Below are 27,860 nucleotides of genomic sequence, written 5' to 3' on the forward strand. Positions count from 1 at the left end.
ACACAGGTGACATTCTCTCTAATGGCCAAGGAATTTAAAAGAGGACAGGTGCTATGAGTAGATCAGAAAACTCATGCTCAAGCATTTCATTTTTTTCTTCATTGTGTTCAGCTGGAGCAAGACTCACATCCACAAAACACTATATAAAATTTGGCTCTTTACTGGGGAAATTACTACAAGATAGGCTCCAGGTCCTTAATTTCAGCTGCCGACAGCAACAGGGATGTCCCATTGACATCAAACACATGGCCCACTCCAGCTGGCCCAGTTCCTGGTCCCAGCCATCAAAGGCAGCTTTAGTTTTTCAGTCCTCCAAGCACAAAAACTTGAGTCCAATTTTAATGGCATTCATTCTCCTCCAAACACAGGTCTTGCTCCTTCTTTCATTTGAAATACTTTCCGGATTCCTTTCTTCTGCGTTGGCCTCTCCTCCTTTCTTGTCCGTGCCCCGCTACCTTTCTAAAGACTTACACCTGTCCTTAACTTTCAACCTTTTGCCAAACTAATCGTCAACCGATATTTAGGTTTACCTCTTAAATCGCTTATCTTGCCTTTCCTCAAGGATTTTCTATAGTTTTTCTGAGCGCTAGGGCGAGTTTAAATTCCTGGATTTATCATTCAAGGCTTGGCTTTGCGCAATCCTCCCCAGATTCTTTGCCGGGGGCGGGGCAGGCAGGGGTTTGCCTTGCACCCACCCAGCGTCCGCGCTCCACCTCCCGCTGCTGCTGCTGCTGGAACGCCGGCTTTGAGTTCACCATCAGTCTTCCCTGACCCATTATTCCAACCCTGCTGAGTTTTACCACTTGGGATCCCACCCAAGCCAGCACTGAACGTGTCACACACTCATGATTTGGTCTCAAAACGTGAGACCTTGATTCGTGCTGAACCTGCCCATCCGAGAGGCTGGATCAGGCACCCCCAAACTGTTGAATGGACGGGTGGATTGATGTGCGAAGGAACATGCTCCTGGCCCAGGCTCTTCTCTGCTAATTCGCAACGCCCCACTTGGTACTGAGGCTCGCGAGGCTAATCCCCGGCCCACCGGCTGCCCTGTGGTGCGCTCAGGGTTCTGACTTCAGAGCGCGCCCTGACCGGAGGACGGCGGTGCAGAGTCCGACCCTTTGCTCCCACTGTGGCTCCACTCAGTGGGAACCGAGTGGGTGCCCGGTATCACGCATTCCAACGACCACTCCCGGCTGCGTGGAGCGAGGGCGCCGCGACCGGACGCTGGGATTCGGGGTCGCCCCTCGCCCTCCCCCTCGCAGCCATTGGGCCGCTCGGCGCAGCACGGGTGCTTGGGGCGGGGCCCTCCCCATCTCCCCTCGGCTCCCCTCCCCTATTTCCCGGGGTGGGGACGGCTGGAGGCGGAGGCGTGCAGGGGCTGCCGAGGGGCGTCCGGTTACATCTCCGCCTTCTGCAGCGGCCGGCCGCCTTCTGCAGCGCCGGGTTTGCGGGAATTGCAGTTGGGACCATGCGGGCTTCGTGGATGCGGGCGCTGCTGCTGCAGCTGCTGCTGGCGGGACTCGGAGGCTGCTTGAGCCGCCAAGAGCTCTTCCCTTTCGGGCCGGGCCAGGGAGACCTGGAGCTGGAGGATGGGGATGACCTCGTCTCCCCTGCCCTGGAGCTCACCGAGGCGCTCCGATTCTACGACAGATCCGACATCGAATCGGTCTATGTGAGTGCGACCCAGGGCGGTCAGGCACAGGGAGGGGTGGCAGGTCGGCATCGGAAGGAAGGCGGGCACGTCGGGGACACCCGGGGAGTTGCACGGGCGTGGGTGTCGAGGGCGCAATCCCTGACCGCTGGCCTCACGCCCACTGGGTTCCCGCCTCTCCCCGGCCCGCCGAAGGCTACGCGGCGTCGGGTGTCCGTCACCCAGGGGTCACTCGCCAAGTCAGCCCGGCCTCGCGCGCCCTGCTGGAACGCTGGGTCGCTAACAGCCCCAGAATCCAGGGCGGAGTTTCCTCCCCGAGGACTGTACAAGTCGGGTCCCCTCCTCGCCTGTGGCCGGTGCCTTTTGGTGGCCAGGACCCGGCCCAAGTCGGGACTAGGTGCGGGCGCAAAACCTCCGCGGGAGAACGTCCCAAGTTACAGAGCCAGGAAGGACAGCCGAAGTTGGCTCTCTGCTCGCAGAATTTAGCCGACAGCCCCCGCAAATGCGTGTGTGTGTGTATACACATGCCGGATGTGCCTTGGCAGTGATTCTGTTCTCCAGTCCAGCTGGTTCCAGAGTCCAGAGTTCAGGGCTGGGACTGCAGGGCGCCCTGGGGATTCAATTTCCTGTCACCATGGGGTGGGTGGGGGGGAGATGCGCAGATGATGGGGGAGCCTGGAGACCTTTAACTCTCTGGAACCTCCCTAGACCTGGGCGCCTTCACCCCGGTGAAATCCGTTCGTGCCTCTGCCTTCCGCAGCCGCCCACCATGTGGCTTTCATATAAAGTGTGTGTGCATTCCAGAAGTGGGGGAGGCTGCCCTGCCTCAGAAATGGCCGTGCTCCCGGCCCGCCTGGCACACCGCCTCTTGAACAACCCTCACGTAGAGCCCCCAGCTTAGCCTGACCAACAAAGAGCTTTTAAAACCTACAGACCCTGTTTCACCTTAATGCGATTTGATGCATCAAATAAAATCCACAAGATTGCCAGAGAAGCTATAGATGTTGAAAAATCCGGTAAGCGGAGTTAGGACATCCATGTGCTGCAGTGTGTTGCCTGGATTCAATACCCAGTTGTGGTTCCTAACTGCATCTCTCTGCTAAGGCAGATCCTGAGCGGCAGCTGGGATCATTCAAGTGATTGGGTCCCTGCCACCCATATGGGAGACCTTGATTGAGTACCTGGCTGCTGGCCATGATTGGTGTCATTTAGAAAATAAACCAGCTGGTGGCAGTTCTGTCTCTCAAATATATTGTTTAAAACCACATATTTTATAGAGTAGTATGTATGCTTCCTTTCAACTTCATTAAATAGCAAGGTATAACTGTGAATCAGGAAACTATTGACCTTTGAAGGTCATAAGGCCTATGAAATTAGGAAACACTTGCAGCAATTGCAGTGTGATATCAAAATACCTGTAAATTGTGCTGGTGACAAAATCAAGATAGCTTCTGGTATGGCTTTGTTACCATATTCATAATTGAAGAAAAATCTAAATAGTAAGTATGAAAAAGTGAAATTTCTAGAGTTGGCACTAGGATATAGTAGGTAAAGCCATTGTCAACATCCCATATGGTTGCTGGTTTGAATCCTAACTGCTCACTTCTGATCTGGCTCCTTGATAAGGCCGGGGAAAAGCAGAAGAAGATGGCCCAAGTGTTTGGGTTCCTGCCACCTATTTGAGAGATCCCAAGGAAGCTCCTGGTTTCTGCTGGGCGCAGCCCTGACTGTTGCAGCCATTTGAGGAATGAACCAGAGGATGGAAAATCGGTGTCATTCCCTCTCTATATAACTCTGACTTTCAAATAAAATAAACAGTCTTAAAAATCCTGAAATTTCTTTTTCCCATCTGAATTAAGAGAATCATGAAATTCTACTCATGAACCCTTATGAAGGTCACACTGACCCCATCATTAATAAAGATTAAGAACCCCTTTATTAATTTTGAGACCTTCTGGTTGCCTTTACTTGGAGCTTCAACTAACCATGCTACATTTTCAAGACCTAGACAATCTGTCCCTAAAAAAAAGAAGATTCTTTCAAAGTACTCTTCCAGTCTATTCAAATTTCATTTGCGTTTGGGAATCCCAGAGTACCTCTCAGATTTTGTATCTGTGCTGCCAGTTGAGTTTTCCAGGAGACTGATCCTGAGATGGAGGCTAGAAGGAGATTATTTCATTAGGGTGAGCTTGCCAGATGTGCATCCGTGGAAGGAGGACAAGAGGAAAGATTGAGCAAAGGGAGAAAACTCTGGTACAGTATGGTCCCAACAAGGCACCCAGCCAGCTCCCAGGAGCCCTGCAGCTGTCTCAGTTCTCTTGTGTGGATTAATGAATCAGAGAATCCCCCAGTATGGAGGAGTTCACTGAAGTGAGGCAGTCATGGGGTTTGACTAAAAACTGAGGGCTACAATCCCAGGAGCTGAAGGGGCTTCTGTTGACAGTACTGTGTCCACCCCTACGTGTTGCTGTGTAGATGCTCCTTTGAACTGATGGAAGCCTTCATATAACCCTGCATGGGAAGGTGCATTGGTAGGGAGTGTGGTCAAACATTGGATGTTCTGTGCAGTCCAGTTGTTGGCCCAGCGAATGGGATACCCACCAAAGGAAGAAAGCAGTTACTGGTTGGGTAGGCTTATATGTGTCAGGTCCTTTTTCAGATGAAGGCATCATGACCATCTCCATTCCATTATGGGATGCCCAAAGCTGTCCCACCAGCTAAATTCCAAAGCTTGGATTTCAATCCTGATCTGTGTCTTGACTCTTGGCTCTTTCCAGTATTGAGGCTAACATGTGGTAATGGACATGAAGGGTTGTTGGCAATCATAACAGTGAGGGAGGACTTCACTTGGGACCCCTTTTCAGTAGGCAGAGAGGAAAAGGTACAAAGTGCATCGGCAATAATTTCCTCTGGGAATGAGCCTGGCCTATGCTGAGAAAGTTGGTAGTCTGAACTGACCACGACAAGGGCTATTCAGGTAAGGCCAGAAGATAGAATGTATCAGTTAGATTGTGTAATTTAACAATCTGGAAACCATATAGTGGGAATAGCTGGTAGTGGGCTGCTCCAAGGTGGCTATGGTAGAGGCAGTTATGATGATTTGGCTCCTGGCACTCAACCTCTACAGCTCTTCCTTCTAATTCAGTAGCCACCAACCAAACGCAGGTACCTTAATTTAAATAAGTACAATTAAAGATATGGAATTTTCAACTTTTCAGTCACACTAGCCATGTGTCAAGTGCTCAGTAATCTCCTGTGGCTCATGGTTAGACTAAAGAAGTAGTGCTTGCTGCTATAGGACATTTCCATCACTGCTACAAATTTTATTGCCTTCTAGGGTCAGCTTAGAAGGGTCCTTCTCAGGAATATGGGAAAGCCAGCAGCATACCTCTGAGCTTTCACAAACCTCTACTTGATTCATGTCTGCTACTATCTCACATGCTAAAGCAAGTTGTTTGGCTAAGCCCAGAGTCAGTGGTAAGGTAGAGGAAAGGATCGGGTCCAAGTGATGCCATGCACCACATGGAAGGTCAGGAAAGGCTAATGGTGGACTAAGCTACCTGTGTGTGCTCACAAAACCTTCTCATCTCTGATAAGGTGAGTCTAGCAGTTGTTTGCAAAAATTATAAGGATAAGGGAGCCGTTGAAAGCAGGGAAACAGTTTCATAAGTTACTGGATTTTCCAGATAGAAAGCTATTGGGGCCTACTGAAAGAGGGCAAGAGAGAAAAGATCTGAGAGGTGATCAGATATATCGACAGAATCTTGGTCGCTTGTGGGACATCAAGGAGAAGGTGGGCAGCAGTGGGATTGCTGAAAGACTGATTCAAGTCATGAGCTCAGATTTGACCTTGACATTGGGACCCAAAAAGACCAGAAGTAGGGGATGATGTGTAGCCAATAAATCCTCCAGTAAACAGAACAGTCAGTCTTGGGAGGAAAGCGGAAGCCTGGAGGCATAGGTTTACAAGAGGAAACAGGATAGGTAAATGAACATCCGGATTTGGGGTCCTGGAAGATGCGTGCTCTATTGATGCTCAAAATGAGGCAGTTTTCAAAGTGTGCTCCAAAGAACCCTGGGTGTCCTAGAACTCAGGAATCTACAAAGTCAAAACTTTTTCATCACTACCATGATGCTTGCTTTTTAGACTCCCATGCTCTCTCACACTCTGTGAGACTCATTTGAGTTTACATGATGTGTGTGATGCTAATAAAAACAGGTTGAATGCAGAAGCAGGTAAGAGAGTCTAGCTGTGTTCTATTAAGCTAGACAGCAAACTGATTTGCTAAAATGTAAAACAGTGGCAATTCTGTTCTCACCCTGAATAGTCTTAGCTTGGAGAATATGTTTGTTTTCATTTTTAAAAGTTATTTATGTTAACATGTAGTGAGTTATTTAAATAATAGGAATATTACAGTATCTCTCAGCTTTAACTTCTCATATGACAAATGTCAATTGAGATAGCCTTCATAAAGACAAGCAGGGTAAGCACTAGGCATGGCAACTAAAGATACTAGTTTGGACATTCATATGCTATGTCAATATGCTCCAGGCTAGCCTGACTTTCCTCTGGGCTCAGCTTCCTGCTGTCACACTTTGGAATGCTGCAGTGATCACTCCAGTAGTCAGGTCCTTACCACTATTATAGGAGACCTGGATTGAGTTCCTGGCACATTCATGTACTTGCTCACATTCTCCTCCTCCCTCCTGCTCCCTCCCTTCATCAAGTAATAAGTCAATATTACAATCACAAACATTTGGGGATCTTTAATAATTTTTAAAGCGTAGAGAGTGACCCAGTGTTGTGGTGCAATGGGTTAAGCCACTGTTTGCAACGCCAACATCCCATTTGGGTGCCAGTTCAAGTTCTGGGGGTTTTATTTCGATCCAGTTCCCTCCCTGCATTAGAGCCTGGGAAAGTAACAGAAGATAATCCAAGTCCCTGGTCCCCTAAACTCACACAGGAGACTCAAATGGAATTCCTGGCTTTGACCTGCCTTTGTGGCTATTTGGGGAGTGAACTAGCAGATGGAAGATTCAGTCTCTCTCTCTTTCTTTCTCTCTCTCTCTCTTTCTCTAACTGTGCCTTTCAGATCCATAAAACCAATCTTGAAAAGTATAGAGAAGGTCCTGAGACCAAAACCTTGGAGAGCTGCTGGTCAGGTACCATCCAAATATCACAAACTGCAGACTCAGTTTGACAGATGTGCACAGGTAGACAAGGGCACAGTGAAAGTATCCCCTGGGTTACCAGATTTCCCTCTTATGGGCTGCAGTGGACTCCCTATATGATAAGGTCTGAGTCCCCCATAGAATATCCTCTTTTTTGTTTTTTGAGTGGTAAATCAGTGTAGTTCCACCAGTAAAACCAGCTGTAGCATGGCCTCCATAGCAGGACTGATTGGCCAACTCTATAAGCCACTGGACATTTCATGTGAGAAGTCTGTTGCCTTGACCAGTGTACTTTGAACTCCCTCATTGTGGTTCTTCAAAATTGTGATGAGGTAGCCCAGAATATTAAACAGTGTGGTCTCCCTTTGGAATTTTATCATCTCAGTGTATTAATGTGGGTTGGCTCACACTGACGACTGGAAATCTCTGGGTGAGTAGATCAACTGAAAAATTTCTGGGACATGCTTCTGTTGCATAGAAAATTATTTGTCTTTGATTCATAAAAATAGAATAATGGTTATTTAACAAGTTCTGTGTGTTCTTCCATGCCATGGGAAAATAATAAAAGGATATCCTTGCTAGCAAAAAGATTGAATACCCTTATCTTGACTCATCTCCCTGCCGCTGGTCTCTTTTCCTTCCTCTTTCTTCCTCTCTCTGGTTCCCAGCATCCTATAAATGTTCATTCATAGAACTGCTACAGTTGGGGTGGAAATCTGGCACAGAGCTTAAATCACTATTTGGGATGCCTGTATCCTGTACCAGATTGCTTATATTTAAGACCTAGTTCCACACTGCACTCCAGCTTCCTGTTAATGTGTTCCCTGGGAGGCAACAGGTGATGGCTCATGCACTTGGGTTCCTGACAATCATTGGAGGACTTGGATTGAATTCCTAGCTCCTGACTCCAGCCTGAGCCATCCTTAACTATTTTTTTTTTATAAAGATTTATTTATTTATTGGAAAGGCAGATATACAGAGAGGAGGAGAGTCAGAGAGGAAGATCTCCCGGCCAATGATTCACTCCCCAAGTGAGTGCAACGGCCAATGCTATGCCTGGATCCGAAGCCAGGATCCAGGAACTTCTTCCGGGTATCCCACATGGGTGCAGGGTCCCAAGGCTTTGGGCTGTCCTCGACTGCTTTCCCAGGCCACAAGCAGGGAGCTGGATGGGAAGTGGAGCTGCTGGGATGAGAACCGGCACCCATATGGGATCCCAGGGCGTTCAAGGCGAGGACTTAAGCTGCTAGGCCATTGTGCCAGGCCCCCATCCTAACTATTGAGGGCTTTGGAAGAATGAACCAGTGAATGGAAGATCTGCCTCTTTCAATCTGTCTCTGCCTTTCAAATAAATAGTCATGTTTAGCAACTCCAGTAATCCTCTTAAAATGTTATTAGTTAAAAGGCAGAGTTAGCGGAGATTTTCCATCCACTGGCTCATTCCTCAAATGGCCTCAAAAGTCCAAGTTAGGATAGGCCAAAGCCAGGAGCCGGGAACTCCATTTAGGTCTCCTACGTAGGTAACAGGGCTGCTAGTACTTGGGATGTCTTCCAGGTACTAGTACCTCGAAGCACGTGGATGCACTACACAGTGCAAAAACAGGAAACCGAATGGGCGACAGAGCAGTCAGGGCTTGAACTGGTTCTCAGATGGAATGCTGGATTCACAGGCAGTGATTTAACATGCTGTACCACAAGGCCAGTCCCCTCTTCTAATAAGAAGAACAAAAAAGAAATGGCACAAGGGAAATTTGCGAATTTGCTGGTGGAGCTCACAGCCATCCTCTGTGGCTATGCAGCCTGTTCCCAGCACAAAAGCTCTGATCCTGGAGACAAAGGGTGGTGACACCTAGCCCCCATTCCCCTCCCTAAACCCTGAGCCTCAGCATGGGGCTGGGACAGCAGCTTCCAGTTTGCCCAAATTGCCCTGTGGTCTTGCCGTGACCCTGGTGGAATCACAGAATGTGTGATATTATTGATTCCCCATGGAGGCTACAATGGAATCCACTAATCATGATGCCCAAGTGATAATCCAGGTAAAATGATTTCATTTTCAGTCTACTGTTACTTTGGCCCTTTATTTACAAAATGAAGATAATCTACAGCATTATCTCTTAAGGTCCATCATATACTAGAGTGACTAGATGATGGGTAAATCTCATTGACTTTTCCAGGGCACTAAATGTCAGGTGCTTTTTTTTTTCTTTTTAAGATTTATTTTTATTGGAAAGGCAGATCAGAGTTACAGAGAAAAGGAGAAACAGAAAGCTCTTGCACCTGATGGTTCACTCCCCAGTGGCTACAATGGTCTGGAAGCTGAGCTGATCTGAAGCCAGAAGCCAGGAGCTTCTTCTAGGTCTTCCACACAGGTGCAGGGTTCCCAGGTTTTGGCCATCTTCTACTGCTTTCCCAGGCTGTAATCAGGGAGCTAGATGGGAAGTGGAGCAGCTGGGACATGAACCCGTATGAGTTCCTGGTGTTTGCAAGGTGCTTGCTATCGCACCAGTTCCAAGTATCACTTTTTTTTTTAAAGATTTATTTTTATTATTTTTTCATTGGAAAGGTGGATATACAGAGAGGAGAGACAGAGAGGAAGTTCTTCCGTCCGATGATTCACTCCTCAAGTGACCGCAATGGCCGATACTATGCCGATCCGAAGCCAGGAGCCTCTTCCGGGTCTCCCACGCGGGTGCAGGTTCCCAAAGCTTTGGGCCGTCCTCGACTGCCTTCCCAGGCCACAAGCAGGGAGCTGGAAGGGAAGCGGGGCTGCCGGGATTAGAACTGGCGCCCATATGGGATCCCGGGAGTGCAAGGCGAGGACCTTTAACCACTTGCGCCACCGCGCCGGGCCCCCAAGTATCACTTTTTGTAAAATGCAGTCCAGTGTGGAAATCCATCATTTATTCACTCCATAGGTATTTAATGTGTTACCTGGTATGCCAGGTACAGTGTTAGGCTTTGGAGATTAGAGCTTGAAAATCAGATCAGTGTGGTTTCTGCCCTTACCGGGTATGTGGTCTAGTGAGGAACATGGACAGTAAGCCAATGATTATACCAGCTGCCCTTGCGGTGTGCCCTGAAGAAGAGACCCAGAGAGAGCATATATTGTGGTGGAAAGGGTCTGGAGAACCTTCTTCAACAGAGCTGGAGCAATGTGATGACTCCAGATTAGCTGTGTGGGAAGAGGAGGAGGCATAGCTGTGTGTGAGACCCTGTGGAGTGTAAATAGCAGGAACTTGGCCTATGCTAGGGTAGGTAAGCCAAGGGGAACATAAGCCAGATGAACTTGGTGAGCTACACAGTGCTGGAAATAACTTGTAACTCAGATCTCATCTGCCAGCCTGCAACCTTCCAAGGGTTTTCCTTGGTGCTTAATGGATTCCCAACTCCTCTGCAAATCCTAATGTGACCCAGTCCCTCCACCCTCATGTCTTGCTGCACAACTACCTGGCTTCAGCTCCCTAAGTCCCAGCCAGCATGTCCTTCCAGGTCTTGGTGCTTCTCTTGCCTCTGCCAGGGTTGCACACCCCATCTTCCCAGGGCTGTGACTTCATCAGGCCTCTGTGCTCTGCCAGCCTCTTGAGTTGCACAGTGACTCCTTTGCATCGCAGAGTTGACAAAACCCTGCTGCTGCTTTGCTCCTTTGTTTATGTGTTTGTTGCCTCTCTTCCTCTGAGGAGTCTGAGCCCATAAGAGTTGGTCACACTCAGGGAAGTGCCTGTGGACATGCTGGGTGCTTTCGTTGAGCAAAGGAAGACTGCCAGGGTTTTTAACTTGATTCTGTGAAACAGTGGGTAGCCATTAAGAGATTCTTAATATCTCACCTGAGTCATGCAGCAGCCCTGGGAAGTAGTTCAGGTGGGAGATATGATGAGCCTTGTTACAGGGAAGGGAACTGACACTGAGCTGAGAGGCTTGTCAGAATCCTTTCATGGAAGGGCATTGTGGCACAGCAGCTTGAGTAACTGCTTTGTGAGACCCACATCCCATACTGGGGTGCCTAAGTTTGAGTTCCACTTCCCCCCCCTCAGCTTCTGCTAATGCATGTCCTGGGAGGCAGCAAATGATGGCTTAAGCACCCTGCCACTACACCGGAGGCCTGGATGGAGCTCCTGGCTTTGACCTGGCATTTGGAGAGTGAGCCAGTAGATGGGAGATGCCTCTGTCACTCTCACTTTTGCACATCTTTCACATGGGTGAAAGTAAATAACTAAAACTTTTTTATATATATACACTCAGCATCAGTGCTATTACAGCCATGTGCGGAGTGAATTAGCAGATAGAAAAATTCTCTCTGTAATTCTGCCTTTGAAATAAATAAATCTTAAAAAAGAAAAAAAAAACAAGGCCAAGGTTTGAGGGTAAAGGAAAAAGTTAAGTCTTTGAGAAGATGAGGAGGCAGAAGTCTCACATCTACAAAGCTGCTGTCCTGTGGAATGAGGCTGCTGTCAAGTTTTTCAGGAGGGTGTAGCTGTGATAAGTTGGAAGATGGCCAGGTGCTGAAGCTTGTCACTAAGTTGGTACATTCCTTCTCTGTTTAGTCATGGTGGTCATTGAGGTCCACGGGTGATGAGATTAGTCCTAGCCTGACCAGGTCATCCCACCGTGATAAGGGACAAGGCCAAGTGCACTCTAGGACTTGGGCAAGCAAGAGGTATCCCTGAGATGCTGTGCATAAGCTGCCTGCAGAGCATCCCCTGGTTGGAATCTGATCTTTAAAAGCAGAGTAGCCTCCCTGCTTTTACATTTAATGACAATAAGAACCATTCATTTCTATGAACTCAATATGTAATTAAAATTGTTTTGTTATCTTACACCTGGTTATAAAAGTAGGTCTTGCTTATGATTCTTGAAATCTTGCAGAGAGATTCTCAAGTATGCAGACATGTATTTCTCTTTCTTATTTACCTGTTTTAATTCCCTGATTCTTAAGTAAAAGCTTTATTGAGCAGTAATTTCTACATCATAAAATTCACTCTTTTAAAGATCATAACTTGGTGATTATTAATCTGTTCAGAGCTGTGAAATTATCATCACTACTAATTCCAGAAAATTTTTATTACATCCAATACAAATCCCAGATCCATTCCCTCTCAACTTCCCACGCCTCCCTCCTCACCTCAGGCTCACTAGCTTATTTGTGTCTAGCTGTGCCCATTCTGCACATTTCATATGTCTGGCATTATATAACATGTGATCTTTTGGGACTAGACATGTGATCCACCTTGTAGCACACATCAGGACTTCATTCTTTTATGGCTGAATAATATTCCATTGTGGCTAGTCCCATTTTGTTCGTTGGTAAGTTAATGATCATCTGGGCTGTTTCTACTTTTTGACTGTTACAGAAAATGCTGCTGTGAACACTTTACATACAAGCTGCTGTGTGGACATTTGCTTTTAGTTATTTTGTACTGTTTATATCTAGAGGTGGAATTGCTAGGCCAACAGTAACTCTGTGTTTAGCATTTTGAGGAACTGTCTGGCTGTTTTCCAAAGTGACTGTGCCTTCCTAACTCATGCCAACAATGTGTGAGGATCCCAATTTCTCTACATCTTTACAAACACTTGTTATTTCCCACTTTTTAGAAGTATCATGGTGAATGTGGAGTAGCGTCTTATAGCTTTGATTTGAATTCTTTAGTGTGGCTATTGATGTTGAATATCTTCAAATGGATTCTTTGTATATTTTCTTTCAAGACATGTCTATTCAAATCCTTGTTTTCTTTTTAATTGACCCATTTGTCCTTTCATATTTTAATAGGTTATGCACTCACTAATAAGGATACTTCATGATGTAAACATGAGGAGGCAAGTGATGTCTGTTTACTGCTTTGTCTATTAACCATGCTGTGATTAATAATTGGTGTTAAGATGTTGGCAGCCAGATTGTGTCTGTTAAGCTGTTTTTTCCCCTTATTTTGCTCAACATGCAAGCATTGGAGTTGTACTTGGCTCTATCAACGATTTCCTTGCCTACCAACCTTTCATCAAATGGTTTTAGCATCCATTGATGACCTTTGTCCAAATCAATGATGAATTTAAGTGTTGCAAAATGATGTTTCCTTTTGTTTGTGTGATTGCTTATTTCATTCTACGGTCATTAGCTGGTGTATTCCTTAAACAAAAGCCTGTCATCTGTGGCTTTTAGGTTACAAGGAGCTGTGGTTCCTTCTGGAAAGGAAGATACATGCTTGATTTTTCTGTGATTTCTGATACTGACCAGTTCCCTAGGAACTGGTGTGCTTTTGGGTTCTGGCTGCCAGAGCTAACTTCTGAAATCTACACCTAAGCTGTTCTGAGGCAGCATGTCTTTCCCAGAGGTTGAGGGTTGGGATAAAGTCCTTTTCCTCTCTTTCCTGATCTCAAAGTGTGGAACACTCAAGGATACTTTTACCTTTTCTTTGATAGACACACTGGTAATTAAAATTCAAAGACCTCAGTAATTTTCAAATGTTAGGAGGTAATATCAAGTAGATGTTTCATGCAGAAGAGATGGGTAACTAATCCAGTCTCTCACTAAACATTAACTAGATTAAGGTGAAAATGTTGACTTATTTCTAATTATTATCCTGAGGTCATTCTAACATCTTTATTTGCTAATTCCTTTGTATCTATTTCTAATTCAAGTCAGCTACTTCTCAGACATTGTGGGGTTAAAACATTTGCAGTGTGGATTTGGGGTTTGTTCTGGCACTTAATCTTAGTGATATAAACTGAAATTCTTTTTCTGAAAGAATGAAGATGGTATCAGTGCACACTCTGCCAGGTTTAGTGAGATAACTGGAGTTAAAATGCTTTTCAAGTCCCATGCAAGTAGATTGGATCCCACCTCCACATTTGGGATCTAAGCTGAAGTTAATCAATTCCCACTTTGATTGTGTCGTGGATTCAGCTATTAACTAGATTTCTTTTTCAAGTTTCCCTTTTCTTAACTCCTTTTTTTTTTTTCCATGTGTCTAATTACCTACCATGAAGAAGTTGCATAGAAGTTTGCAGCTTTCATGACTACCTCACTCCTTTTCCTAAAGTTATATAATCAAATAGAACATAAAGAGTCTGGCCCACTGCTGACAATGTGACATTAAGCTAAACTAAGTTTCTTGTCATGTCCTTGTCTGTTTCATGTATGTGAGCTGGGGGATGATTGTGTTAAGTGTCTGTCGCATTAAATTTAAAAAAAATGCAAACAGCCTCAGTAAATCATCTTAAGCTTAGCCAAAGCGGAGTAAATGTTTGTTGCTTTTCCATTGTTTACTCTAAATTACTTTACAGTAAGTTCCCACTGCTCCCACCCATGGAGTCTGCTTTTTAAGTTTCATTGTCTTCTCAGCACAGCTGTTTATGTTTCTTAAGCCCTGCTTGTTTCTTATTTGTGTGTGCCTCCAGCGTTCTCCAGCCGCATGCGTTTTGGAGGAATGCTTTCTCCGACTATTGCAGACTGCTTTCTGCTTATTTCTGCCTTCGAAAAAGAGACGGCTGCTGCTTGACTTTTTTGGTGTGCTTTGGAATATCAGAGATGCTAACGGAAGTTTTAATTCACTGCATATCTGTGTTTAGACAGTAATTCAGGTTGTCGTGAGTTCCCACTACAGATGAAACGGAGACACAAGTGATTTCTGTGGAGAAACACCCCTCCATTGTGAGTTAGCTGCTCTGTTCATCTCCGGCTTGTCAGCTGGGTTGAAACAATCGTGCCTAAGTGGTTCCAGCTGTTGACCACGTGGTGCTTGGCATTTTCACCCCTGTCTTTTGTGATATAATTGACATGTTCTGCCCTAAGGCAGCCAGATGAAAAGCTGAATTGTTTACTGTCGTGCCTGGGGTGAGTGGGTGGACATGTTCGGTGTTCGGTAGAAAAGCTTTAAGTCATACTAGTAACAGACTGAACTGAAGTTTAACTTTGCCAAATGAACTTTTTCCACTGGCGTTGTACATGAGCTTTCAATATTTGCATTGATTGACAGGGTGGAATTAGCTGCTCCTCAAAAAAGAGGTTTTGATTGCCTATGCGGAATCAACGAGAACCTCACAAAGGCAATAAGTAGTTAGTGTGTGTCATGGTAAAATGATTAGGGTTAGTTCTCTTAACAAATTATTCTCCTAACTAATTATTATCCTTAGGTCATTCATGAAGAAGATGGACTTCTTCATGAGCACATTCAGTCCAGGATGGGTTTTGCAAAATGACTTATAGCAAGGAACATACTGACACCCTTGGGATTTAGGGTTCTAAGATGCTAACTCTAAAAGTTGGAGAGAAGGACAGATGTAAAGGAATGAGCGATAAATATCCCATAGGAAATCAGGAGGACATCACAAGGAGAAATGAAACTTTGCCAAGGGTTGAAGCCAATAAATTGTTTTCAAAGCAGTGTGCACCGTAGTATCAAGAGCATGTAACAATTTCATAAGTGAAACACCGTGATAAAGCTGGAGACATTTGTTCTAGTGCACGTGGTTCTGCTCTAGCCTTACCAACATTCATATAAAAATTAAAGGTTGGCCAATTGTGACATTCCTTAACCAGCACAAGTGTGGGGATCACTGGTGATCGCTGTGCAATCCTTATGAATACACATTGGTTCTTTCTGGACCCTTGACACTGTAAGGGGGCAGGCACCTCAAGGCTCTGTAATTTTTGATAAGTTGTTAAATCTGTGTTTGCCAGCATCCTCCGCTCATCAATGCAGCCAAGTGTGGCCTGTGCAGCTGATGGCCTTGGATCCTCACAAAGGGCGTGGCAAGGATGGAGCAAGGAGCAGTGGGCGAGTCTGAGGAAGGAGGGGGGATGCAAAAACAACCATGGAGCCTTGCTGGTTTGTTGTTGCTTTTGTTGCCTGGGTGTTTGATGTTGTGTCCAAAGCATCATTGCCAAGACCAGTGCTGAGGAACTTTCTCCCTATGCCTTCTTCTGTGAGCATTATGGTTTCAGAGCTTACATTTAAGTCTTTAAGCCATTTTGTGGTTAATTTTTGTGGGTGCTATGCAATAGCAGTCTGTCTTCAGATACTTTCAGAAAATGGAGACAAGGAGCAAGGCTCATCAGGAGCATCATGCACTTGAGAGGTCTTACAAATGAATCTCAAATGCAAGGGGATGTTCTTCATTAAGTTTGATATTTTTGGTTCACCTGGGGTGGAGAGGGGAGAGTTTGTCAAGGAAAAGTTTAAAGCTAAGAATCCAGCAGAACTGGTGACTATTCTGCTATGTATTACTTTTATCCAAGTAGTTCTGTTTCTTTGTGACCACATGCAATCAGTTATTGTGTAGTGAAATTGGCTGAGAAGTTTTTCCCAGCAATTCTACTACCACTGTGGGTTGCAAGATCTTTGTCCAAAGCATGGGGTGGATGGGGAGGCAGGGGGGCGGGGCGGTGTCATGATGCCTGTCAAAACTTGGTTCTTACGGCCTTCCCTGTGAAAACAGAAGCATTTCAGTGCCCAGATCTTAAAGCCTAGCAGACACTGGGAGCATGTTCAAATTTGTTGGACCAATTTAAGTTTCACTGACAAATGGCTATTAGGCTCAGTCGTCTCTACGTGGCCTCTGTGTGCTCGCTTCCCGCTAGCAGCCACTTGCTGCCAACACCACAGGCTTGAGAAAGTGAGCCGTTCCCACGCTCCCACACACCAGCCCGGTTGGGATGTTTGGCACTAAGACCAGCTCCGTGAAGCTCCTTGCCTGCCTCCCGTCTCTGTAGCCTGTCCCAGGAAGTCTTACTGGTGTGAGGTGATGATGGAAAAATCTGCCACCTAAACAGTTAACAGCCCCTGAAGTTTGGTCAAGAGATTTTTGTTGAGTACATGTTTGATTCTCAAAGCTTGGTTTCTTTTCCTGTGCCCTCCTCCCACCAATCTCCAACCTCACTGGACCATTTTGCCAGGTTCTCTTAAAGTCACCAAATGGTGTCCTGACCCATCCTTTGGTAATGAGGTGTGAAGTGACTGAAGGGTTGAAGGCTGTGGGAGGAGGAGAGGCAAAAATCATGGGACTGGAAAACCCACAGCCCTTTTCATCAACTCTGGATAGCTGAGTGAAGAGTCACTCTCAGCTCTTTGTGTTTCCAGGTTACAGCCTTTCAAAGAGTAGCATTAGGTGCCATTCCATTTGATTAGGGCCTTTTTTTCCTTCAACTTCATGAATTCTCTAAGTGTTAAGGATCACTGCAGTGAAATCTGGGTCATCAGTGGATTGCACAGTAACAAGAAAGTGGGGCTGGGGTCAAGCTTCACTCATTAACATGAACTTGTTGCAGGTCCAAGGGCCCTGACAGCTATGGGGCCACCATCCTTCAATGGCCCCTTTCTTCAGGAGGCATGGGTTTTAGCTGAGTAACAGCAGTAGCACTAATTTTTTTGTAGGCATTTGTAACTGATTTCTAGAAAGTTGTCCAAGCAGTAAATAAGCCAACTTTGGGGTCAGGCTCTCTGGTCTCAATGACCTGTGTTGTCACATTTTAATTAGATAAGTTAGGCCAAAATTAATGATTTAATCAATTTTCCCCATCATAAAAAATGTGTATATTAACAGTCCCTAGTCTTTTTCTTTTTTAAAGATTTATTTATTTATTTTGGAAAGTCAGATATACAGAGAGGAGGAGAGACAGGAAAAACATCTTCCATCGTGATTCACTCCCCACATGGTCACAGTGGCTGGGGGTAGGCCAGTCTGAAGCCAGGAGCTTGGAACGTCACCCAGGTCTTTCACGTGGGTTCAGGGGCCCAAGTACCTGGGCCGTCCTTTGCAGCTTTCCCAAGCATACTAATAGGGAGATGGTTTGAAAGTGGATTTACTGGGAATCATACCGTGCCCATGTGAGATGTTGACATTGCAGATGGCTGCTTAACTGGCTGTGCCATAACACTGGCCCCACCTTTGTTTCTTGACATTTCTTTGTATCATCATTTGTGTGAGCCTTTCTCCTTACCTGGATTGTGGGTTCTTTAAAGAAAGGAACTGAGTTCGACATGTTTTTGTACCTTTAGTACCTAGCATATTCCCTGATATGGAATGATTGATTCCTTCTGTTTATAATGTAAATTAATTAAGGCTTTTATAATGACTTATGTTTTAATAATGCATGGCAACAAACAAAGCACTCTTATTCTTACTATTTTATTTTACCATTTTATTTATTTTATTTTATTTGAGGTTAGGAGGGCAGAGATGAAGAAATGTGATGTGAGTACTAGCTCAAGGTTTCCCCAACCAGCACATGTCCAAATGACATTGTCTTGCTTCTTCAACCAGCCCATCTTGCATAGACAAAGACTGGTTTTGCAGTGTGGGCCCCAAGACTGTCTGATCCCACTGTACTTTGCATCCATGGGCACCTGTGGCAGCACCTGCAAGTGGGTGCCCAGGACTTCTGAGAAAGAAGTTATTTCTGCATTGTCTTTAACCACACTTGGTTTCGTACAGGTCACCACAAATGGCATCATCGCCATGAGTGAACCCCCAACCAAGGAATCCCAGCCTGGGCTCTTCCCACCAACCTTTGGCGCAGTTGCACCCTTCCTGGCAGACTTGGACACTACAGATGGCCTCGGGAAGGTTTATTATCGTGAAGACTTATCCCCCTCCGTCATTCAGCTGGCAGCGGAATGTATCCAGAGAGGGTTCCCAGAGGTTGTTTTCCAGCCCAATAGTGTGGTGGTTGTCACCTGGGAATCTGTGGCTGCCTACCAAGGGCCCAACAAAGACCCTATCCAAGAAGGCAAGGTAAGCACTTGCTCAGGTTCAAGTTCCTCTGAACTTGAACTGGCGTTGTACTCTTTTTTCTTTTGGTTTGATGTATTCTTGTGTACTTTATGCCTGAATTATTGATTAACACAGGAAGCCCAAAGCAAAATCTAGCAGGATGGTCATTACAGGTCTATAGCTTCCAAAAGCTTTTTGGCAAGGCTGTAGAAATCTGAGTTTCCATGATAGAAAAAAAAAAATTCCCCATAGTCAGAATGGTGTTAGTAAATGTGGCATCTCTGACTGTCCTTACTTGAGATGGCAGTTAGTGAAAAGATAGCTTCTAAATAAATAGAGAAATTCTTACTATTAAATGATGGGTTAAAAATGAGGTACTCTGAAAGAGTGGGGACATAAAGACAAGGTCCAGAATGTATTAAGGAGACTAGAGCAGGTTTGTATTATGTGAGTGGTTCAAAACACAAGCATTAACATGGCCCAGGGGTAAGGACCTCTGGGGGACACATGGTCAGGAAAGGCCTGACAGACCAGGCTGTAGAGCTTGAACTTGCCCTTAAAGAAAAGAGGACAGTCATATACCACATAGCAGTGTTTCAGTCAGTTGTGGACCACACACACACCACTTGACCCACGAGCTTAAATCACCTCATGAAATCACTGTGATGTTTACACAATGGCAGAATTACTTGACATACTTACTAAAATGTATCCTTCTTGTTAGGTGATGCGTGATTGTATTTGGGTACGTCAGGAAGCCATCATCAGATCTGACATGGGTTTTTAGGATAGGCCTTAATCTTTCCTTGGCAAAGTACTTTCTCTCCAACATTTGATGTTTGTAGTATATAAAGTAGAGAAACTTGAAAGATCCCAAAGCACCCCACATAAATAGGGAATGTTCCAGACTGGTGGCTCCCCAAAGAGTGTGCCACAGAGCATAGTACTATAAGACAGATCTTAGGGAAAGGCTTCCCTGGCCAAATGAGTCTGGAAAATGCTAAGACCTCCCCCTGACACCACAAATAGGACACCTCCTGTCCCACAGAACGTATTTTGGGAAGGTCTGTTATAGACCAGTGTCAAACATTTTGTTTTGTCCTCTGTTAATTGGCTGAGCACTTTAATAGAAAAACTGTTTCATTTCTTATTTTTCTTGAATGCCTTTTTGTCTTGTGAGTGTGGTGGCAGGAGAAGAGGGAGTTAATCTGTTACACTTCTGCATACCCGTTTCTTCTTTTTTTTCTTTTTCCATTTTTTAAATTATATTTTTGACAATCTTTACATAGCTAATTAGAGTACAAAGGTTCAAGGGCTACAGGAAAGTGGGTAAGACTATTATTTCCACATTGTTTCCTTCGTGTATCTGAGGGAAAGGGGGAGATAAAGGGAGAAGCCACACCCAGTTTCCCACTCACCCCAGGTCTCCAATGTGGGGCATGCTCCAAGGGTCTTGCTCAAGTGGTTTTGATAGTTCACCAGTTCTGAATTGCTGTCAGTCTCGTCATTCCAAGCACGATGAGGTCACTGCAGAATTCACTGGTTGACATAGTCCATCTTAGAGTCTCCGTTTGCCCTGTTTTTCACTGCCAACATATGGCTGAGGTAGTTGATTGACTTGTTTTGTCCTCTGTCTTTTCAGGGTTAGGGTTCTGAGTCTGGCAATTTGATTGGGGAGATCCCCAAAGAAACTTTATCTGAGGTGAACCCAGACCAGATTCTTGTGTGTACTTGGAAGTACAGGACCCCATACAGTCAGCTGGTGGTTGCAATTGCTGGGTTGGTTCTGTTTCCAGCCCTGTCTTCCACTGGAACCAATAGGTGTTGCAGTCCATCCTGGTTCTGCCTAGCACATACTCAGCCCTCACATAAACCAGTGGGAGCTGCAGCCTAGTCAGAGCGACCCACAATAACCCCCACCAGGTCCGTTCCCTATCCTGGTTTGCCGGTGTGTGCAGCAGACTAGTCCAGTCTGTCCCACATCCCATTCAGTTCTCATACATGTCAATGGACATTGAAGCCTAGTTCAACCCAATGGGCCCGACTATCCAGCCCACATACATGCTATTGGGTGCCTTTCTGTCTAGCCACCCCTGCCACTGTCCTGGTTTTTGTGCTCTCCATTGGGGGTGGTAATCCAAGAGGAAGGAGCCCACTATTTCCCTTCTAGGCCACTCCCACTCCTTGATTATGCACTCTCCAGGTGGTTCTGCAGTTTAACTTGACAGAATTAGCCCCCTGTGCCAGTATCTGCCAGTTGATAATGCGGCAAAGCCCAACCAACCCTCACCCACTGATTTAGTGCATACCCTTTTCAACCACTGTATAGAATTATTTGCAGTGCCCTGATGGTACCTTTTTGTGTGTAGCCAGCCATATGTTATACTTGCCGTCCATTCTCCTTGGGCATTCCTCTCCCTGACTCTGCAGGTGACAGACTCCTGCCTGTTCCTTCATCCTCACCCTTCTGTGAGGGCTGGATCCACTGGCTTCACTCCTGTGGCTCCTATATCACTTTGCACATAACTGCTGTAGAGTTGTGCAGTTTGTTCATATGTCAATCTTCCATCCTGGACTATAGGTTCTCCAGGGCAGGGACCATGGGTTTTTCATATTCATATCCACAGAACTCAGAGCAATGCATGGTATGTAGTAAAGATACTGCCATTTGAGGAATATGTCTTTGTGCCTAGCGCCTTGCGTATTAACTTTTCATGGTCTTCCCAACATTACTACTAAGTAGGTGATTTTATCTCTATTTCACAAAGAGAAAAACTTAAGATTGGCGAGTTCAGTGGCATGCCCAGGGCCACCTGTGTAGAACACAGGTGTGAACTCTGCTCTGTTTTCTCTCAGTCTCATTTGGGGGCGGGGAGGTTGTGTTTTGGTGGTACTCAATAAATATTTGCTTTATGGTGAATGTGGATATATGTATCTAATGGCCATGGAAACAGATTCTATTGGTTAGAATTTTCCGAGTTGCATGAGAGTTAGGCTACCATCTAGAAGGGATGAAGAACATCCAGCTCATGGACCATATAAGGCATGCATGTAAAGTGAGACTCCACCCAGGCAATCGCAGGTGGCTCAAAATTCAGCAATCTGTAGCAGGCTAATTTTAAGTTGATAATTTTGTGTGGCCTCTGAATGATATTATAAATATCCACATTTCTCTTGGCAGAAAAAAGATTCCCCATCCATGGGAGGAGCCATCTGTATTATTTTTGGTTAACCATAGTTCCAGTTATGCAGAGGATTTTCATTCATTAATCAGCAAATTTCATGTTGACCTAGCTTTAAGGGACTTAAGTGGGCGCTGTCCTGGAGCATATTAGCCATGCTGCACAGGTGTTTCTTTTAGAGCTGGGTGAGACTTGCTGTGTCTGTAGAGCACTTCCAGGAGGTAGTGTGCTGTGCAACACAGTTTAGGATCTGCAGCTGTTTTCCTTAGTAATTGACTTTTAACTCATCTTCACAGAGAAACACGTTCCAGGCTGTTCTGGCCTCCTCCGAATCTAGTTCCTACGCCATTTTCCTTTATCCTGAAGACGGCCTGCAGTTCTATACGACATTCTCAAAGAAGGAAGAGAACCAAGTCCCTGCAGTGGTGGCATTCAGTCAAGGTTTAGTGGGATTCTTGTGGAAGAGCAATGGAACATATAATATATTTGCTAATGACAGAGAATCAATTGAGAATTTGGTCAAGTATGCTTCTTTTTAAATAATTTTAATAGTGTCTCCTCTTAATGTTATTCTTTTGTTATCAAGGATTATGTAATAGATTTTATAGATCATGTCTTAAGTGTTCCTATAGATTTAAATCTTATATATAGCTGTTGTAATTATGAAGTACTTTTTTTTTTCTGATGTGTTTAAGGCTATATATTCCTAGAATGAACAGGTATGCTATTTTTTAGATATCCTCATTTAAGACTATCTAATATACATAAGAGATAAAGGTTAGTGAATTATCTCTCCTGCTTGTGAACCCAAGGCTAAGGAAGCCATTTCGCCCTGCACTAAGTATTGACTAGTGTTCAATCAAACAGTGCTAACAGGCTATTCTGTAGATTTTGTCAAAAGGGGAAACAGCTAAATCTAGGGTTTTTTTTAAAAACCTTTCATCTCTCATTCTTTTCAAAATAAGGAATTAAATCTACCCTCCCAATTTCCTATCAGCAAATCTAGCATAAGGCTTCCTCTGTCAGTTGCTTATTGATGTATAGATAAACTTTTAATGAGTAGTTTTACAGAGCCCTGATGTATAACATTTGCCTATTTCTACTCTTACTGTGGTCATGTTAGTCAGTGAAGAGTAAAGAAAAGATGCCCCAGTATATACATTCTCACTATAAAGGTACAGTAACCTTCAAGGATATGATAGTGAAATATTTCGGACATGGTGAATTTTATTTCTCACCCTTGAAAATATAATTGATTTGCTTATGTTTAATAACATAACTATGTTTAACTCTGACTTTTAAATTTCCTAAAAATGTAATAACTAACTCTGATGAACTGGTCCAGTTTCCCATGCCACAGTACCTGAGTTCTTGAGAGACAGATTTCCTGTCTCCTAGACCACTGTAGATTTTGACCCAGCAGCTTCCACGGAGTGGTGACCCCATCATTGTACATAACTGTGTGACAACACTTCCAGCCACATACTCATGAAAACAGTAAAAATGATACAGGAAGAAGTAGAGATCAGGAGTATTGTGATTTTGTTGTTGTGAATTTTTTTCATTTTGCTTTAGAATTTGCTTTTTGCCATTCTCTTTTGTCACAATAAGGTAAACTGAGACCTAGCCAAGATTCTGCAGTCCTTGGCGATGGGATTTCTAATAAGCCATGTTTGCACTGGTCACAAAGCATTTCTGAAACCAAAGATGTGGTTTCTTATGCTTACACACACAAATTTTCCAACTTGAATTCAGCTGGGTGTCTGACTACTCCCTTAGTCCTGGCACTGACTTCTGGACTTAGTGCAGACCCCACAGATCAAGGACTCAGCCCTACAAGCCCAACTCTATTTCACGTGCCAGTTGCAAGCTCTGTAGTTCAACCTGTGTTTCAGACTAACCAGTTACAAACCCTGGGGGTTTCCATGACCCAGTCCTCCTATTTGATAATTTGCTAAGACAGCTCACCAAACTCAGGAACGTGCCTTACATGCTGTTGCCAACTCAATATAAAGATATAACTCAGGAACAACTGACAGACAGGGTGACTAGGGCAAAGTATGAGGGGAAGAGTAGCACTTCCATGCCAGTCCAGAGGCTCCATCCTCTCAGTTGTTTTTTATGGATTTATTTTTATTTATTTGAAAGGCACAGTTACAGAGAAAGGGAGAGAGAGATGTTCCATCTGCTGATTCACTCTCGAAAATGACTGCAATAGCTGAGGCTGTAGCTAGTAATCCAGAGCTTGTCCCAGGTCTCCCACATGTGTGCAGGGCTCCATGCACACGGGCCATCTTCTGATGCTTCTCCAGGTACCTTAGCAGGGACTGGATCGCCTGGGATCATATAGAACTCTGATTTTATACAGAACTCTGATGTCTCAGGTGGTGGCTTTACCGGCTACACCATGATGCCCACCCCACAGATCCTCCCTCTTAGTGCCTCTATGTGTTCACCGTCCTAGCAGCTCTTGAAGCCCTGTCATTTGTGGTGTTTATGGAGATCTCATTACACAGAATCATTGGCATTAGGGATGGCCTCCATCTTCATTCAGCACCTCTTTCCTCCTTGGAGGTGGGAGGTAGAGGTCTTGAACCATGTAACTTTACAATCCTGGCTTGGTCTATCTGTCCAACAGGCTTTATCCTGAAGCTTTCCAGGGGCTCCCAGTCACCAGCCAAATCATTAGTATACAAAAGTCACTCTGATCAGTTTGCAAATTGCAAGGGTTTAAGGAGTACTTGGAATGCTTTGTCAGGAACCTGGACAAAATCATTGTATTGTTTCTCACATCACATCTTGTCATGGAAAGAATAGTGGAGAACATAAATGACTTCAGTCCAAAGTCACCTTCAGTCCTGTGAGCTACCTTAACTCCTAAGATGGAGAATATAACCAGTGATCAGTGCAAGTAACATTTTAAGTTCTGACGTGGCCCTCGAGCAGAGCTCTGGAGTGGTTGTAGGTGAACCCTTGCTGGTGTTGTGCCCATTGAACACTGCCCCTCCTCCTCCTCCCCCAAAAAAGCCTTGAACCAACTTTCCCAGTCTCCAGCCCTTGCTACATTTAGAAGCAGGTGATGGCTTTCAGATCAGTGTGAATTTCCCAGGGCTGACTTTATCTTGGTTAACTGTGGCCATTTGTGACTGCTGGCCTGTTTCTAAAAAGCCTACTCTTCTCCCTAGGAGCAGCAACTCTGGGCAGAAGGGTATCTGGGTGTTTGAGATTGGGAGTCCTGCAACGGCCAATGGCGTGGTCCCTGCAGATGTGAACCTCGGACCCAGCAATGGAGAAGAGTATGATGAGGAGGAGGATGAAGATTATGACCTAGTCACCACTCATCTGGGCTTGGAGGATGCTACCACCCAATCCTTCCCTTATGAGACTGCGAGAAGGGGAGACAGTGATGCGCACAGTGTGCCCAGTGTCCTCTCCCCACGTCATGTGGTTACTGAGAGATCCCCTGGGCCTCCCACAGAGAGGACCAGATCTTTCCAGTTGCCAGTGGAGAAGTTTTCCCAGCAGCACCCACAGGTCATAGACGTGGATGAAGTCGAGGAAACAGGAGTCGGTAAGACCATGGATCTGGTAAGGTTCTCAGGCACTTGGGTGTTAAGGTGCAGGAGTACTGCGAGGGGCTGTCAGTTGTGTGCATCATATGGTGGTTGGTAAGGACGAGAACTTGGGAAGTAGAGGCTGACCTCTCGCAGTCAGCCAACATTGGTGTGTCAGCCTGATGATTTCAGAGAAACAGTGATGTTTGGGGAGCTGGCCTGTGGTTGTCCATTTTCCGGTTTCTCAGTTCTCCATTCTGACTGTCTGAAACAGAATTGTGCTTCAAAGTTATTGTGGAAGTCAGATTTCTTATTTGAAACATCTAAGATCAGAAACATGGTCACCCACCTGAAACAACACATTAGAAGTTCTTTTGGCTCCTAACACAGCTTATCTTTGGCATTTATTTCCCTTTGTTTGGGAACAAGACTGGTTGATTATTTTTCCTCCCAGGCTAGGTCAGTTTTAGAGTTTGTTTCTAAAGCCTCAAAAATACAAAATAAGCAGTTCCCCTTTTCTGAAAGATAGCTTTTGAGTGTATCTTCTAAGATAATCATATCCTATTATTTGAACTCCAGCATACTTTAATTGTCCTTATAAGAGAGAATCACACTAAACTGTGCTTACTATTTTTTTTTTCTCTTTGGGTTGCCATATAACCTCATAAGAATCATGTAAGCGGGTTTGTGTAGATCTGTAGCTAGGCTCACCACGAGCCTACTATTTCTCCCGGGAAGTGATCTCAAGAGCCCCACTGCACCCTGTATTATTCACCCATTTTCTTTCTTCCCTACTTGTTTTGTTTGATCTCTCAGCAGTACCCACACCATGTTTGTTCTTACTGAGCATTCAGAGGACAAGCTGGATGGTTACTGAGTCATGTGCTCATGTCTGAGGTGCAGAATCGGAGAAGAACGGGGATGTGGGTCACATCATTCACCCTGCCTCCTGGAGTGGTGCCGACATCTGTCAGCCATTGGTACTCTGCCTTGGCTTTCAGAGTCATCTCCCCCAGATGTGCTGGACATTGTCACTTGCAGATGCTGAGCTTTGAGTCTTACCCTGTTCCCACCCATCCTTAGGTGTCTCTGACATTCTCACCTGTGAAATTATTCACATATCAGTAACCATAACAACTTCATGGTGATGCTGAGGCTGAAGAAACCCAAACTTGAGCCCACATGTATCTGTAATAGATGTGCTTCTGTCCCTCTGTTCCAGGCTTCACTGTTTTCTGGAAAGATCAGTCTTCTGTAGTGAGTGGCGTTGAAATAGTCCCTCACAGCCCCAGCTGGGCCCACAGCTGAGGCTTATGCGATCAGGAGTGTCAAGCAAGTTCAGTTTTGAGCCCCTCGAGTGCCTCTTCATACACACAGGGTGTTCTCTTTGGTGTCTGCAGCACTACCAGAATCTACCTAGGCTAAGATTTGCTTTTACATTGGCTCTTCATAGCCGGTTATGAACAGAATTACTCTTCTCTCTCTGATTCGCCCGCTCTTGTGCTTGGTAATTTCCTTCTAGGTGAATTTGCTCTAGAATTGAGATTCTGTGAGTAAGTTCATGATTTTAGTAAGTGAATTTGAGAGGTAAATTTTAAATAGGCAAAACTTCTCTTTGTGTCTTGGGTTAAAGCTTTTTAGGGCAGGTGTGACTCAGAGATTCATTTTGATGAGCTGGAATGTAAGAGCTTAACCTGAGGGGAAAGAAATGAAAAGGTTGTTAAAATGGCAAATGTTCTGTTACTACATGTGTTCTAACCACAAAAGAGATCATTAAAAAATATATTTCAAGCTCCCCAGAAGCGTGAAGCTGATTGTGCTGACTATGTTGTGGGGACACCATTGCATGCATGCTGTTGAGTGACAGTCGTTCAGGTTGCTGGATCACAGCAGATTTTAAGAACTCCCCGCTTTGATTCCTCTGCCCCCTGTAGTCCTCTCTGCCTCAGAGGTTTGGGTGATGGAGGCACATCGGTAGCTAAGCAGTTCCATGTGATAGATTTCAATGTGTTGTGGTGAGTCTGGACCCGTGGCTTGCCTAGCAGAGCTAGACTTCCTGCAGAGCTAAAGGGCACCAAGGCCCAAGGTATCAGAGTGCTCACCAGTGTGTCGTTGTGTTTTGGAAAACAGTCTTCAGCTACAACACGGACTCTCGCCAGACGTGTGCCAACAACCGACACCAATGCTCGGTGCATGCAGAGTGCAGGGACTACACTACCGGCTTCTGCTGCAGCTGCGTGGCTGGCTACACAGGCAATGGCAGGCAGTGTGTTGCAGAAGGTAAACTGCTGGTTTGTGTTCCATCTGTGGGAGCTGGGGGACTGGGTGACTGGTGCTTTAAATTTTTGGATTACTTTAGAGACATCTGCTGGCTTACCAAAAGGCTGTGGGTCAAGGGTATTCCAGTTACCATGCTTCTCTGTTTTCCCTCTCCCGCGCCTCTGAAATCCATTAGAGGATGGATTTCATAGATCATAAGGGGTGTTGCACCAGACTCCTTCCGTTGCTAACTCCAAAGTGCATTTGATAGTGCACACACCTTTGTTCTAAACTATGTCCTCAAAAGACCTAGGTCCTGGATGGAGTTTTGGCATA

At 45.1% G+C, this 27,860-nt stretch overlaps 1 protein-coding gene across 1 annotated transcript in view; it reads left to right on the plus strand.

The window, feature by feature from the left end:
* Positions 1 to 1,471: 1,471 nt before the first annotated feature.
* NID1 (nidogen 1) overlaps positions 1,472 to 27,860 on the plus strand; it is a 75,010-nt gene continuing 48,621 nt past the window's right edge. Inside the window, exons 1-5 of the mRNA XM_040968091.1 lie at positions 1,472 to 1,675; positions 18,251 to 18,550; positions 22,008 to 22,234; positions 24,897 to 25,282; positions 27,396 to 27,545. Coding sequence (XP_040824025.1) covers positions 1,472 to 1,675; positions 18,251 to 18,550; positions 22,008 to 22,234; positions 24,897 to 25,282; positions 27,396 to 27,545 — 1,267 coding nt within the window. The remainder of the gene's footprint in view (positions 1,676 to 18,250; positions 18,551 to 22,007; positions 22,235 to 24,896; positions 25,283 to 27,395; positions 27,546 to 27,860) is intronic.

This window comes from Ochotona curzoniae, unplaced genomic scaffold (assembly GCF_017591425.1).
Source record: "Ochotona curzoniae isolate NIBS_2020 unplaced genomic scaffold, NIBS_Ocur_1.0 scaffold_4683, whole genome shotgun sequence".
Classification (NCBI taxonomy): domain Eukaryota; kingdom Metazoa; phylum Chordata; class Mammalia; order Lagomorpha; family Ochotonidae; genus Ochotona; species Ochotona curzoniae.